Source organism: Polypterus senegalus, chromosome 4 (assembly GCF_016835505.1).
Source record: "Polypterus senegalus isolate Bchr_013 chromosome 4, ASM1683550v1, whole genome shotgun sequence".
Lineage (NCBI taxonomy): Eukaryota > Metazoa > Chordata > Cladistia > Polypteriformes > Polypteridae > Polypterus > Polypterus senegalus.
The window spans coordinates 153373574-153390379 of NC_053157.1; the positions used below are offsets into that span (position 1 = coordinate 153373574).

Consider the following 16806-nt stretch of genomic DNA (forward strand, 5'->3'; position numbering starts at 1 on the left):
AAGTTTTCTTAAAATTAAGAAAACTTCATATGGAATCAAAACTGTTATTTTAAAAAAATTCACATGGGAATACAAGTATCAAGAAAACTTAAACTATCAGATGAAGAAGATAATAAGTATATTTACCTGGCAATGATATTCGTTTAAGAAAAAAATCCAGGCCTATTGTTTGTTTGTACTGTTTCCCAAATGCCTCTTGTGCAAATCGCATCGCCAATGAAGTCTAAAAGAAACAGTTAAATACAAATGAATGCTACTTATACTTAAAAACAGAACTAATATGAACATCAAAAAATACAATATAAAATGTCCACAACTATATCAAATAAAGATTAATATGATCATCTGGTACTTTCATTTATACTTTCATTAAACTTTAGACTTTCTTACAAAGCTATTTCATTAGCATATAAAGTTTTATATTCAGTTTTTGACATAAGCAGTTCAAATTTGTTAATACCAAAATTAAATTTATTTAGTGAAAAATGACAAGGCAATCTCTGCAATCATATGATTGTACTGTGTTAACAGAGACGTGTAATTGCCAAAACATGAAGTTAATAGGACAAGCAAAACAGTGTACTTTATTGCTAAAAGCAAAGCTGCAAATACTGAATTTATGTAATTCATTTTGACCTTTGAAGGTAAACTACTTACAACTACTTACTTTTCATTAGTGTAAACTGTAAGGTAAAACACACATACCATATATTTAAATTTCATGTTGAATAATGTAATGCTTTCTCACAGTTATACATTTATTGAGTACTGGTAATGATAGCCCAACTAATTTCCTAATTCTGGATTAGTACATGGGCTTTAGAAATAACGAGATTTGATCACTCATGCAAGAAGCCTTGAAAACAGAGAAACAAAGGCTGTTGAACTGGAGTTCTGAGAAAAATAGATTAATGCAAAACTGACAGTTTCATTTGTCACAGGAAGTGTTAAAATTGGAACAAATGTAAAAAATGATGGATTTGGAAAATTAAAATATGAGTTTCTGACATTTGAAATATTAATTAATTTAAATATGTTAAAGATTACTTTTTATCAATATTTTTAACCATCTAATTATTCAAATATAAATCTTACAAGAACAGATATTATAAATCTAACTGATTGGTTCGCTGACAAATCAAACTTCAAAAACATGTACAAAAACAAATTTTAAAGAGTTGCCTTAAAAGGAAATATGTGGAATTAGCTTGAAATTCGCTAATTCAACAGTACATATATATATATATATATAAATGTTTTGATTTTTATTTAATATGAATTTTAAGCTGTAGTTTTCGGTTATAGGGCAGAAAATGTCAGATAATAAATTTAGAATGTGCACATACTAAGATAAATAAAGTAGTTTAAGACATATCATTCTTTATAAGCTGATTATAAACTCCCCATTTGTTGTTACACTGTGGGGATTCCCATCTCTGCACACATTAAAATCAAGCCTTACATTATATTTTGATATTTATTCTACAAAAACAATACAAGATAAAATAAATTTCATTAAGATACAAGAAAGAAAATAGAAAATATTTTTTTCCACTTATTTTAAAAATGATGTCTTCAATGTGGTGGCCATCATTAGCGATACACTCTTCAAGACAATTTCTGAATGCTTGCATGACTTATTTGGCCATTTTAAGGGGAATAATGGCGATTTTGTGGTGAACAGTGTCCTTGAGGGCTTCACGGTGTTGAGGTTGGTGTGTATAACTTCAACTTGAGATAGCCCCACAAGAAGAAATCATACGGAAGCAAAATCAAGCGAACATGAAGGTCACTCGACATCGCCGCTCAGGGAGATCAGCTTCCTCAGAAACATCTCCAACAAAACTTGCATTGATCTCCAAGCAATATGAGCTGATGCACCATCCTATTGAAACCAGGCATCCAACACATACAGTTCTTCCAGTTGGGGCCACAAAAAGTTCTATAGCATTTCAATGTAACGTTCTGAAGTGACGGTGACCATTGCTCCCCCCTTCTCAAAAAAGTAAGGGCCTACACTGCCAAATTCTGCAATGGCGCACCAAACTGTAACATGCTCACTGTGTAGGGGTTTCTGATGAAATTCACGAGAATTGGTTTCTGCCCAATAGCAAAAGTTTTGATTATTTACGCAACCATTCAAAAGGAAATGTGACTTGTTGCTACACATGATGATGGCATCTTGATGAATGGTTTGCAGAATGTTCACGCACAACACTCTACAGTTTTCCCAGTCTCTCTCGTTCAGTTCCTCCACTACCATCATTTTGTATAGATGGAAACTAATGTCTTCATGCAAAACCCTCCTCAAAGATGTGTTGGAAATGCCTAAGGAAGAAGTACATTTGTGTGCTGAACGTATAGGAGACTGCAAAACTGATTACCTTACAGCTTGGATGTTTTCAGGTATTCATACAGTCCAAGGACAGCCTGGAAATTTTCTGTTCAACGTTGTGCCCATCTGTCTACATTTAGCAACCCACTGAAGAATTGTTTTCTGATTTGGGAAGTCACTGTTAGGAGGAAGGCTACCTCCACATCGCGCAATGAGCTTTAGAAATGTGATACTTCATTTTGGCTCACCCTGTACTTTAATAAAAAGGCACTGAATGGGATTTCTATTTTTGCACTGGTATGGCAAAGTAACGAGTATCATAAATTTTCACTGGTATTAGCATTGTGACATTCTTACTGTGTATGAATATACTGCATAGTACAAGTGCTTATTATAACTTACTTTGGCGTTGGCAGGTGCAATGCAATCCCAAAACTAAACAAGCTGTGATCTATCCTTTTTATCTATCCATCCATTATCCAACCCGTTATATTCTAACTACAGGGTCACGGGGGTCTGCTGGAGCCAATCCTAGCCAACACAGGGCAAAAGGCAGGAAACAAACACCAGGCAGGGCGCCAGCCCACCGCAGGGCACACACACCAAGCACACAATAGGGACAATTTAGGATTGCCAATGCACCTAACCTGCATCTCTTTGGACTGTGGGAATAAACCAGAGTACCTGGAGGAATATACTGTATTCTTGAGCCCAGCTACATTTAACATGTTCAAACTGATCAATACCATGCAACATTAGATGCACAAGCCTTGATATTATACAGAAAACATGTAAATTAGTAACATAACTAGTTAAGCATCCTTCAAATATTGTATTAACAGAAATAATTTAAATGACTACCACACCTTCAATACTAACCTATTATATAAATAGTGTAATTAGAATTAGGTTCACTCTTACCATTTACCACAGCCTGTCCTTTACCTGGAGACAGTGCACTAGCTGTCCAACTGCTGTTAGTTTTCATTTTCACATTTGCTTAATCAAATTCCGAGCTGTTAGCCTCCAGTGTCTAAAGTGTAAATACTGCATGTATGTAAATTATTGTTATGCTTATTGAGGCATATTCATGAAGATCAGTGAATAAACAACTACAAAAAGAGAAGTAATGACTCCACTCCAAGGAGAATATTGAAGTATACCTTTTGCATTCAAGAGATCACTTACCCAGTACTTGTGGCCTACTTTGGGCCCATCTGCTAGTCCCCTTTCGCACACGTGTGGTGCTAACAGTCAACCATGATCCAGAAGAACAGCAATTCATGGGATGGCCCAAACCATGAAAGTCAAAAAGTACAAAAACTGGCAATAAAATGCTATAAAAATCAGACAGAAGTCTTCAAAAACCTCCAGGGCACAGTTTGAACATCTAGTTATAGCAGACTACTTCCTGCTTACTCTCCTTAATTACGTGACCTGATCAATTCAGTGACACCCCTGGAAACTAGTGCAATTATTTGAACTTAGAGACAGAGATAAAAATGTTAGAAACTGGAAAGAGAGGGATTAGAAGCAGGTATTTGAATGGATAAAAGGCTTGGTACCCAGCACAGAGTACCTGAAGAGTCATGGAGGAAAAAAGGGATCCTGTTTATCAGCCACAAGAACACAAGATGTTTTCACTGTGGTGAGACCACTCATACGAATGTCAACTGCCCACACATGCACAAGCACACGGAATGTCCCTGGACCTGAAGGAATTGACATTTTAAGTTGGCTGTGTTCACGTCCCTAACTCCCGATGTCAGGTTATGATAGTGAATTGCTTTAAAATTAATGGGCTTATTCAACTCAGGAAGTAACACTTCCATTGTTGCCTCATACTTTATATAGCAAAAACAATATTTAAGGCACAAGAGGACCCCTGCATGCATACAGTCATTATCTATCCTATCACTCCATTCAAGTAATGATAACATTTAATCTGACTAAACAGTTATGTTAAGAGTGTGCTTTGCCTCTTAGATGGCATTAACCTAAGAAGAGACTGTTCTGAAAATAAAATCGGTAAGCATTGGATTTCCAATAATACTAATGCAGAGGTATTCTTGATGTTTAAGTGCAGCTTGAAAGGGGTGGCCTTCCAAAGAGACACCATTCAGGATGATACAGAATGGCCCTGGACTAGCTTGCACTCCCATTAACCAGAATGAGGTGGAAAACATAAGTGCAGATTTCCTGTAAGAACAACTTTTTCAGTACAGAACGTTTTCTGCTTTATTTAAAAGGAAACAGTGAAATGAAAACTCCCTTAAGAATATGTGAAACTGTATCATCTTGGGAAATGGTTAATTGATCAATAAGTCCATTCCACACAGGATACATCCTCGGGCTTCAGAAAGCACCACTAATACACCTATAAGAACTTCAGAAGACTCGATTATGTCTTGTAGTTTAATGCCTACCTGGTGCCCAGAGTTGAGGATCTTATCAAGAGAATACAAAAAAAAACTTTTCTTAGCAGTGAAATTTTTCTAAACTGAAGGATTAATTGCAGTTTCTGTCAAGTTTAAAAAAAAAAAAAAAAAAGATGAACCATTCACCAAGATTCGATAACTACAAACAAAATGGCAACAAAATCAAAGCAAAAGAGCAGAAGCCAATACCAGAAAACCAAAAATAAGACTTTCAAAAAGAACTTATTTGCTGGCTCAATCTGTATCTTGGAAAAAGCAGTTTACACCGCTGCTGCACTGCAGTTTATTAGCTTCTATCACCAGGGTGAACTGTAGGAACCAGGCAATTATTATCTTCCCATAGAACTTTCAAAAGAATGACAAAAACAAAATTCAAACATATATAAAAAAGTTCAAAAATTTAAGTTTTCAAAATATAAAATTCTGATAAACTCAAAAAAATGATTTAAGACACAAAATATTTATTAAACAAACAAAACGGGTCTCCCAAAAACACATTTAGCACCCTAAATGGGCCAATACAGTTCAAATGCTGAAAAACTGCTTTTTCAGGAAGGCCATGCTGCTTTCTTATTGGTTTATATGCCCCCAAGAGCACCTCATCTAAGGAAAAAATGCCCTGCCTCTGCACACTGCTGTGCAACACTTTTTAAGTGAACACTGGCAGTAGCATGTCCTTCACTTTGGACTTTTGAAACTACTAAGGCGGGATCATCAATTACAAGCCCAGGTGTAAGTTTTCGCTGGCCCAATCCATCCATAAATACATTTTTTTCAATGATATCAAAATTATGTAAACTTTTTAAACATCTGGGGCCTTATGCATAACGTCACACTAAACCACGTGTAAAAAAAAAAATTCATATCACCATACCGTCCATAAGCCAACTTCTACTCCATTAATCCCTGGAAGTATGAAAAGTAACACACGTGCACACGCCTGCTGTCCCACCCCTTCTTCTTCTAAAATTTTGCATATTTTAATCTGCAAAATAATGTAAATATCACTTGCCCTGTTCGATGTTTGGTTAAAAGAAAATGGCTAAAGCATGTGAAAAAACAGAATTTCAATGAATGCAAAGTCGAGGCATGGAAAAAAATACTATTTGGTGGCTAAAGCAGTGGTATAAACAACAAAAGGAAGCTGATCAAGTGATACAGAGTGGCGGAGAAACTCAGAAGTTCCACTTCAGAAAGTCGTTCAGTGCCCAAAATAAAAAAGAAGTGGTCAGATATCAAAGTCGCCGTGAAAAGGCAAGTCACTGCCCAACATCTGAGTGTCATACAGAAGTGTATTAGGGCACAGAGAAGAGAAAAAATAGGGACATGGTGGAAAAAAAATGTCAAAATGTCCATTTTAATCTCCTAGTTTATTTTGTCATTAAAGTAAAACGTTGTAAACTTAGTTAAAATCAATATAAAATTTACTAGAGTTTCTCCAATCCCATTGTAACTAAAGTAGCAAGTTAAATGCTTTGTATTGTATGTATTTTTCTATGTGCTCTACGTTTGTGAATAATTATGTGCTTCTTAAATGAGCTTTCTCTTATGTCAACAGGACACAGAATACATTACATTCATATCACAGCCCTCTGGACAATTTAAATACTAAGATGTATGCTTGATATCATTTACATGATGAAATGAATTAAAGCATGTATTAAACACGGGGGCACGGTGGTGCAGTGTTAGCAATGAGCTGGTGCCCCATCCAGAGATTGTTCCTGCCTCGCGCAAGATGTTTGCTGGTATGTGTTGGGCCCTTGATGAAATAATTTAAAGCAGCAGTACTGTCTCTTTCAAACGTACCAACCTCCAATTTCTGTCCTTCCTCTTCTTTCTCCACGTAACCAATCACCATACAATAAACTCTTTAATAAATGTTAGACCATCTGTAAACTTAGAACGCAGATTCTTCAAAACTTTTAAGGATCACTGAAATATCTTCATAGTACATATTTCATTATTCCATCCACCTATCCATCCAGTCCCACCAAGCATACAGTGCAAGGTAAGACCAGTCCCTGGGTGGGGTACCAGTTCATCACTACCACTACGTCAGCGTGCCCACAAGTTTAACTATTAACAGTAAACATTATTTAAACAAAGTTAAAAATTTATCTGTATAATGTAATATACATACTTGAATGCATTTCATCTTAAAAATGATATCAACAGGTCCAAGAAGATAGCTCTTGGAAATCTAAATCCACTTAGAAGCCAGACGTCATCCTCTGTAAATACGTGCTCTCTTCTAATGAGATTCAACATGCAATTCTTCCATAAAATTTTTTTCTTATAAAATAATAAAATAACAATAATAATAATATGAAAAAAATGAAAAATGTACAATATGAAAGTATAAGTACAATATACATGTACATATAGTGCAAATGGTTTATTAAAGTGGCTCAGGTTGTGAAAAATTACAACTGTATTGCAAATTTACAGGGAGATAATTGTAATTCTAAGTACAAACAGTTCTACCAGGAGCACTTGATGGACTGATTGAGTGTGTTTATAGGTCTTGGGATGAACCTCGAGGATCATGCAGCTAAAGGCTCTGAAACATTTGCCAAATGGAAGAAGTTCAAAGTGACAATGCGCATGGCTAAGGCAGCATGTGCTATAAATATTCTCCAGGGTAGATACTGTATCCCAATAATCCTCTGTGCTCACAACCCACAGTAGAGCTTTCCGATTAGCTGCTGTACAGCTGTGATTCCACACTCAGATACAATGGGTTAAAATACTCTGAGTGGTGCACTTAGAGTAACAACGCTAAAGCAGCTATGGTATTTGGAATAGTTTGGCCATTCCGTGGACCATTATCTTGTTACAGGTTGATTACAATCAGATGCCTTAAATTTATAAATGATATGCGATTAATTTCAGTGTATTTAATAAAGCTGTGTCAGGGATGTGAATCTAAAAAAGAAAGGGAAACCACACAGTAAAAGTAGCACTGCTTTGATGCTGGGTGCCGCCAGTTTGTAAAACTAAGCAGAAAATGGGCATAAGCAAGGCAGGGAGCTGGTGTAAGAATGTGTGTGGCTTTATGCTGCCAAGTTTAGTTTTTATACATCACAAAGTGAGCGTGGAAACAGGTGTATGCAACATTTTTGTGCATACGCACCTGTTTATACATGAGGCTCCTGGTACTTATAAAATTATGCAGATGCAGAAAGTTAGAAAAGGGCAGTTTAACACAGCAAACAAAGCATGACTGAGAATTTATAACAAAATTAAATAATTTACTCCATGTTTGCCACTTTGATTTTTAGATTTTTTTGCTCCATCCCCCTTTTCAGATATGCCTGCTATTGCACTCTGAACTCTGTTCCATCAGTATATGCAGAAGTTGCTGAGAATAGGGGTGGCTTAGAAGAGCAAAAGCTTATTGCACCCTTAAACATTGATATAAACAAATTTAATGAATTTTAAAATGTCAAGCAGCAGAAGCACACATTAGACAGGGAGGTTCAAATTAGGTAGGTTACTACTGCTTGTTAACCTTTCCCTAAAGTCCAGCTTCCTCCATAAAATCACAGAATATCCTCATCCCTGACCCAAATGCTTTGCCTTCTTCCTAAAAATTCTCAGCTGTTTGTTAAACGTGAAAATGTACTGCATGCTTGACAAAACACTTTTCTAGCTTAAATCCTGAGAAACACCCAATAGTTTTACTAGACCTTGAACAGACAAATAAGTTTTTTAAGTTTTCAATGCAGTCACATCCTCAGAATTTACTGATGAATACCGTATCTAGGACAACACACTTTATTACATATATATATATATATATATATATATATATATATATATATATATATACAAAACCAATATTCAGTTCCCTTCTTGAGTGACTAAAATTATATTACCCTCCTCATATCTAATCATGTAACATTTACTGAGGTAAGCTCAGGTGCCTGGAACACTACTAGAAAAGATCAGAAAAGAAATGTCAATGGTCTTGTATTTAGTTACTGGAATAACACCTGAGTTGTAAAGTATGCCAGGCAAGGCCAGCCCATTTTGTATACTCTTACAGCTCCACAAATCTTAGAGATATTTTTTACGAACATCCATTTTTTTATTTTACACCAAAACTGGGGAGAGCACCTGATATTTTATAGGCTGCGCTCATGACATTACAAAGCTTGAAGGCTCTAGTTGCCATGTCATTTAGGCAGCACAAGCTCTAACAGTCTGACCCTTCAAAATTAAGCAGTTCAGTCCACAAAAAATGAAACACAACTTTCTATTTAATTTTGTTGAATTTATTAAAATCAAATAACATTCCATAAACAAAACTCAAGTTTTCAAAAATTTCAAATCTTGTTAGAAAAAAATACTTAAAACTGCAAGGTAAAAGTAGGCAATATACTATTAGCAAGCTGATAAAGGTTTATTTATATACTGCTGATCAGTACAGTAAATTTAAATTCTTTGTTTTGTTTTAAAAAGACGTAAACCAAGTCAGATAAGAATTTTAGCATTTTATTCAGCATTTTAATTATGCTGCAGTGGACTGGAGTCCTGCCCGGGGTTTTTATCCTGCCTTGCGCCCTGTGTTAGCTGGGATTGGCTCCAGCAACCCCCGTGACCCTGTAGTTAGGATATAGCGGGTTGGACAATGGATGGATGGATGTTAACCATGATGTAATTTATGTGGTTCATAAAATGGTCCTAAAGTTTTCAAAACAAAAACTTCTCACAAAAGGAACTTTTGGGTAATGGATATAACTAAAGCAGTATGCTATTGGTTTTCAGCTAAAAAAAAGAAGTAGCACAAAGAATGATAAAATTCACTCAATTACTTAATTAACTCATTTTCCAGTATGAGCATTATTTAATCACTATGTCATAAGTTTACTACTTCAAATATTTTAATTTTATTAATGTATCCCTGACAAGACTTGCGAGTACCGAGTCTAACTTGCAACATTTTTTTCTGTCTCATTCCTACCCTTGCCCCCAGCACCCCATCTGTGAAGTACATTGACACAAACACTGGAAAGAGAACATACCAAAATAAATAAAAAGAGAGGTAACTATGTGACCTGCATAACCCTGGCATGGGTAAGTAATTTACCCAGAAAACAAACAAAGAATTGGTCATAAGGCACACAGACGAATGGAAAGTACAGTTGATGCTGTGAAACCACGGCTAAAATTATCTATTTAAAAATGAAGAACAGGGCAACCCTCTATCCTGTTCTTCCCTCCTACTGATCTAGGTTAATGAGAAGCAATCTTTTCAGGCTGAGGAGGTCAAGACCAAAGACATTTGAAAAGTTAAAGGTTTACTCAACAAACTGTGAAATGAATTATGATGTAAGTGCCAATGATAATAGCAACCATATATTAATATTATGAAAAAATTTTAATCCAAATGTAAATTTAAATTAAACCTGCTTTCTAAATTTGCTCATTAAAAGACATACCTATGTTAAGTGCTGTATGTTTAAAATTGAGTCATGCTGGATTGCTCAGCATAGAAAATTTAGGGAAAAAAGTCATTTTTTTGTTTTAAAACCATCAACTAGAAACATATCCCTTTTCACTTACTTTAAAATAACTCATGCTTTACTATATAGTCTAAAACTGACTTGACTTAAATTTTCACAATTTTTCATTCCTTCTATTTGTATATTCAGCATGTTTGATTAATCGCAGCCTCCTTAATGTTACATTTTTTCACAAAAAAACTTTTAAAAAGTGTTACATTTTTTGGCTTGAAAAAAATTACATATTTACAGTATTAAATCTCATCTTTCTACAGTAAAACATGACTTTGTACTTTTAGTGTTTTGCATAAGTGTAGAAAGTGTAATAATGATACAAATCATAATAATAATGAATAATAATAATATTACTAAAAATAATGCTAATTAGTGGTGCAACGGATCAAAAAACTCACGGTTCGGATCAGATCAATTTTCGGATCAGCAAAAAAAAAAACCCACAAATTTAGCTCTCCATTTATTTAGTTAAGTATTGTTTGCCCGTTAAAAAACATTCAACTCAAGACTCATTTCACTCAATTACTGTACATAAATACAAATTAAGGTGCAATACAGGGCATGATAACTATTTCCTTTAATGTGGACACAATAAAAAACAACTTTAAATGCAATTTAAGGCATCATTGCTTCTTACTTTGAACATGGAGAGAGAAATAAAAACTAGCTTATGTCCACATCATCAAAAAAGAAGAAAGAAAGCAAAGCAGACCTGAGCTTATAATTTCATTTTTTTTTTTCAAAAACATGAGGATGTCTACAATTTCTGGAGAAAGTGTACATCTCTTTGCTGTAACTATGTCCCCTGCTGTTGAGAACACCCTCTCGCTAGGCACTGAAGTGCCAGGCACAGCAAGATGGTGTCTTGCCGTTGTGGAAGGGTGAGGGTATTTACATTCGTTGCTTTGCCACCAAGTCAGTGGATCACCATCGACTGGAATGCCACTTGCTGCCTCATAGGATACCACCTCCTCTTTGATGATGTCAGCAAAAGCCTTGCTGACCATGTCCTTCTGTGCAAAGGTCTTGCCAAAAAGATCCGCCATTGACGACTTCTTTTGAGGAAATGTGTCTGCGAGAGAGACGCGCACAATACAGTGGAACTTTTTTTTTCTAGGATCTTCAGATCACGTGCGTACCGAACCGTGGACAAGAATCGGTTCGGATCACGGATCAACAGTGATCCGCTGAACCACTTATGCTAATACCGTATATGCTGTCAAAATGTGTCATTTGTGTGGTATATCTTGAAAAACAATGAAGTACACAATCCAACATCATAGTAGGGACAATAGTAGTGTAATTTCTTGCATATTTTCTTTCCAGACTGATCAGTTTCTTAACAGCACATTGCACAAGTGCGATTGACATGATTTACACAAGAAATGCCTATGCTGTTTTCCGAGCAACGCTCAGCACTAACGCTGTTGCTACTTTTACAGTCCAAGTATTCCTAGGGTCTAACGCTTATGCGACGCGCATCTATACAGTTGTGTAAGTGATGCTCGGAACTAACACTGCTTTTTTTTTGTTTTTACAGTCTGAGTGATACTAGAAACTAACACTAAGGAAGTTAAAATACAGACAAATTTGTAAAACAGAAAGTACTTTCTTTCTCACTACATGTCCACATTACCTCTGCCTAAAAAGTACCTGACAAATTAATGCATACTTGCATTTTACTTACTCAGTGAGACAAAGCGAATTCAATTGACCATTCTTACCTCAGTCCTGACAAACTTTGCTTTTGACTTTTTTGCAAAATAATGGCTGATAAACATCATTTCAGACACAACATTAAAGCCACCTGCCTAACAGGGGTATGTGATATTGGCAAAAATCGAATCTTGATATTTTCTGGGATTTTGCCAATAACAATAATTAGATGATATTTTGCATCCTTTTAAAAACGTGTTTGTAAAAGTCTTACTGATCTAGCTTGGTCTTGTTAGTAGGATATTAATTGTAGCTTTTTATTTACTTAACATTGAAGTAAAATAACACAACAACATTAAAATTACCAGACTTACTGAGTATTACTGAGGTGAAATGGTGCAAGTATGAGTAAACTATTTCAAAGTGGCCTATAGAATTTACACAAACAATTGCACGAAGACCAACAAAATTATAATAATGAAAGCATTTTAAACAGACACTTGCACTTAATGTAAACAAGATAGTCAAAGAGAATAAACTACTAATCATACAGTAACTACGGGGCATGAACATTACAGTCTGGATAAACATAAACTGCTCTGCTGTAAGGTGAATTATGCAGCATACAAGAAAGAACAAACATATACTATATAGTGTAAAAATACAAAGTTCTGTCAAATACTGTACAGTAAAAAAAAAACTATAGCATTTGTAAACATGTTCTGTCATATATTTCACAAAAATACAAAAAAAAAACTATAACATATTAAAACAAATTGCTAACTTTAAGTTCTGTCCAATACTGCACAAAGATATCAGTAAAAAATAATTATTAAATTGTACTGAGAAAACTTCCAAGTTGTGTGACAGAAACACCAGTTTGTAAACAGCATCTGGCTTCACAGCAGCATGGTTACATGTTATAACATTTCCTCCAGTGCTGAAAGCCCTGTCAGAAGGGCTGCTTGAGGCAGGAAAGCACAGGTACTTTTTTGTATCCCAAAATTTGAGGAAATGTACTTCTTGTGTTTTCCACCACCCAAGTGGATTTACATTACTGCCCACCTCAGGTATTATCAAGTAGCTCTTAATCTCTTTTCAATGTCAGTGTGCAGAGGCTGAATTCCTGTGTTTTTTCTTTTTAAATAGCTGCCAAAAGACTTTTTTTCTCTCTCTCGTGTCATCACCTGCTTCAACTTCTGCAGTCATAGATGAGGGGATGCGGGGTTCTGTGTGAGTGCTTAAAATAATGAAAGAAAAAAATGTGCTTTGGAATCAAGGACCCCCAACCAAGATCGTTTACAAAAAAAAAAAAAAATGCACCAAATAGGTATATACTTCTTACGCAGATAAAACTAATCATTTAAATGGACTAATAATACATGCAAACAGATTTTTTTTTTCTGGCCTAACACCTACAGGGCTCTGTACTAGATCAATTTTGCTTAAATTGCACTTTATAGAGGAATCCAAATTACTCACCAATGACAATATGCAGCATGTGTCCAAAATAATGAAGGCTATTCCAGTTGTTAATCTGTAGTGCACTGACAATGTTAACCCTGCCCTCTGTTGTCATAAAAACCATGTGGTTTTCTCGCAGCGACCATGATGCCAACACATCTTTCTAACCTTGCGCAATGATGTCATCCATGTGGCTTTCTGGGAAGCAGGACATTTCCAAACAGTAGCTTTGCGGTTGCCAGGTTGCACTGATGAAATGTACTGTCAAGGAGAGGTATGGCTCAGATGTTCAGCTTGACCATAAATCTGTTGTTGTGGCAGAATGTGAAGCAACATGAATTATACAAATTAGGCAGAGCTGTTTGACTGAAATATTTTTGGCCAGGCAGTGTGTATGGGTTAAAAGTATTTAAATGTTGTTTGAAATCATCCCTCTCAACTACCTAAATTGGCACCATATCTTTTATAATGTAACTGGTGATGGCTTTTGTTATGTAATGCCATCTGTTGCTTTTCTTGTTGTACAGCATTTTTTTTTGCAGAATGATTCTGCTGAAGTTTGACGAGTGTGTTTTTGTGCTTGTACCTTAGGTGATGTAAACCTGTTGTGGACAGCTGACTCTTTAAGCTTTTGACATTCTTCATATTCTTTATGGTGTTTAGTTTGCAGATGGTGAAACAAGTCAGTTGGCAAGCGGTCTTTAATGGCGACCAATTTCCAACATAGTTTGCAGATTGCAGTCTTTTCAAAGCCATCCCACTTCCATACAAGTGAGGATGATCCATGTCTTGCGATTAAATCCAACAATGTAGATTGTGAGGCTGTTTTATCCCCTGGTGCTGTTTGCTCACTCATTTTTAGGCAGCTATGATAGTTTATAACTTGTGGTCTGCTGACCATGTACTCCCATGTGCTCACGTTCACATACACAGTAGTCTATCCTGTTAGGTTGCATGAAACAATGAATGTGTGGACTCTCAAGGCACGTTTTTGATTTTTCTAATTTCAGCTCACTCATCATTAAAACAACAATTAAGATATAATCACAGATTTTACATCGCAAATTCCTACTGCCCAATATTAAGTAGGTCTCCATCGTGGTACCAAAAGTGCTCTGACCCATTGAGGCATAGACTCAACAAGACCTCTGAAGGTGTTCTGTCAACAAGACTTTATCAGAATATCCTTTAAATCCTGTCAGTTGTAAAGCTGGGCCTCTAAGGATTGGACTTGAGATCTGGGGAATTTGGAAGTCAAGTCAACTCCTTGATCTGTTTGTTATTTTGGCAAAATAGGTCACTGCCATCAGGAAATATAATATTGTAATGATGGGGTGTACATGGTCTGCAACAATCCTTAGGCAGGTGGTACATATGAAAATAACATACACATGAATGCCAGGACCGAAAGGTTCCCAGAAGAACACTGCCCAGAGCATCACACTGTTACCTCTAGCTGCCCTTCTACCCATAATGTATCCTGCTGCCATCTCTTTCCGAGGTAAACACACGCTTGATCCGCTACATGATCAAAAAAAAAAAAAAAATCATAATTCATCAAACCAGTCCTCCTCCTTCCATTGCTTAATGGTCCAGCTCTGTGTGGTGTTATGGGTCCACAGCTCGTTGAGCAAAGGCCATTCATTTTAATAAATAATCACCGCACCGAGGCGGCTTCGTGAGGGGGGCGTTGTTGTAGCGAGCCGCGGGGCGGTCGTCGATGTGGGCGTTTCTCACCGTGTGCACAGGTGAGGAACTGCCCACATTTGTGATTGTCCCGTGGCTAATGCTACAGCTGTGATGGCCCCTCACGTTTTAAAAAGAAGCGCGAGTTGGTTTTATGGGGGGAAGAAAGAAACGTTGGAGGTGTAAAAAACGATCGGGGGGAAAAGAAATGGAGAGAGAAAGAAGGAAAGGAGAGGACGGAGGTTACCGGGAGCAGGAGAGGAAGCAGACGGTGCGTGAGTGTGGTGAGCGCGCGATCGAGCGCTCGTGGACAGCTGCGTAGAAGCTGGGTGTTAGGCCGACACCCAGGCGTTTGTGTTGATGTCGCTCCGCTGGCGATCAGGTAGCGGGAGTGACCAGGGAAGGCGACTGGCGCGGAAGGCCATGGAAAGGCAGCGGAAGTCGGGAGACTTGGTGCTGGAATCCCCAACGTGGGCGACCAGGCCGTTGGTTGGAAACCAAGTTCTCCGGGACTGGGATGAGTGCCATACCGGAGCCAGGGTTCGGGAGGTCTCCAGTCTCGTGCGTGTGTTTCAGGAGGGCAGCTGCAGAGAGCGTCTTGCCTGCTGCGATGCCCAAACGGGATTAGCAGGTGAGACGCTAACAAATGATGCACCAGATTTGTTGATTGGTTTTAAGACTGCTTCCTAAAAGAAGATTTTAACCTCTCGTTTTTAAAGGATTGTTTTTTTTCCAATGGTTTTAACCTCCACGTGTTCTTTTTATGGATTATTTATTTAATGAATATGAAGAACTGCACTATTTATTTGAACACTGTTTTTGTTTTGTTGACTGCTTTTAATAAAAGCACTATTGCACTTTTTGTATACCACCCCTTGCTCAATTGTTTATTTGCCTCCATTGACTAGCTCACTCGGCAACATTATCAACGGTGTTGGGTTCGAGTGCTTCCAATATCAAAGGGAGTGTGGAGCCTGAACCCACATCGTCACACTCTGATGCTCAAACCTTTCTCTCAATACCAGCATTAAGTTATTTAGTAACTTGTGCTACAGTACTTCTTCCGTGGAATCAAAACATAAGAGCTAGTTTCACTCCCTATGCACATCAATGAGCCGTCGGTACCCATGAACCTGTCTGTAGTTCATCGGCTGACCTTCCTTTGACCATACTTGATAGGTACTAACTATTGCATACTGGGAACAACCCACAAGACTTGAACTTACCTATTGACTTGAAATTTGGTACACATATATTACATGATATCTACTATCTGCCTTCAGGGTGATGATTTTTATTACTCTTTTTATTTTTATTTTATTTTATTGTAGAATCAGCTCTCGGCAGTGCGCAGCAGGGCGGCTGTGCTGTGCATGAGTATGGGCACCGTTCTCATTCCCTACCATCTTCATTAATCATTCTTGAGGCAGATTGAAGACTTGAGTACCAGCTTAAGTGAAAAATTAAAGAAAACGTACTAAGTAATTGCAACACATAAACTAACTTAATCAGTTGTAACACGAAAAGATGCCGATGAAAGAAGAGAAGCAGCGGGCCGCTAGGGTGGAGAAAAGAACAGCTGCTCAGGAAGCAGCAAGCGCATCAACCTTTGAGCAAACGAATGCTAAACAGAGACAGAGAAAGAGTATGAAAACTAGGAATGCTCACATCAAGTGTATTCACTGCACATTATCGTGCAGTA

General features: G+C 37.0%; 1 protein-coding gene across 2 annotated transcripts in view; it reads right to left on the reverse strand.

The window, feature by feature from the left end:
- The window catches only part of rab28 (RAB28, member RAS oncogene family), a 243845-nt gene that overhangs the window by 191160 nt on the left and 35879 nt on the right, over positions 1-16806 (reverse strand). For both annotated transcript variants that reach the window (XM_039751501.1, XM_039751500.1), the window contains exon 2: positions 127-223. In XM_039751501.1, the coding sequence (XP_039607435.1) occupies positions 127-223 (97 nt within the window). The remainder of the gene's footprint in view (positions 1-126; positions 224-16806) is intronic.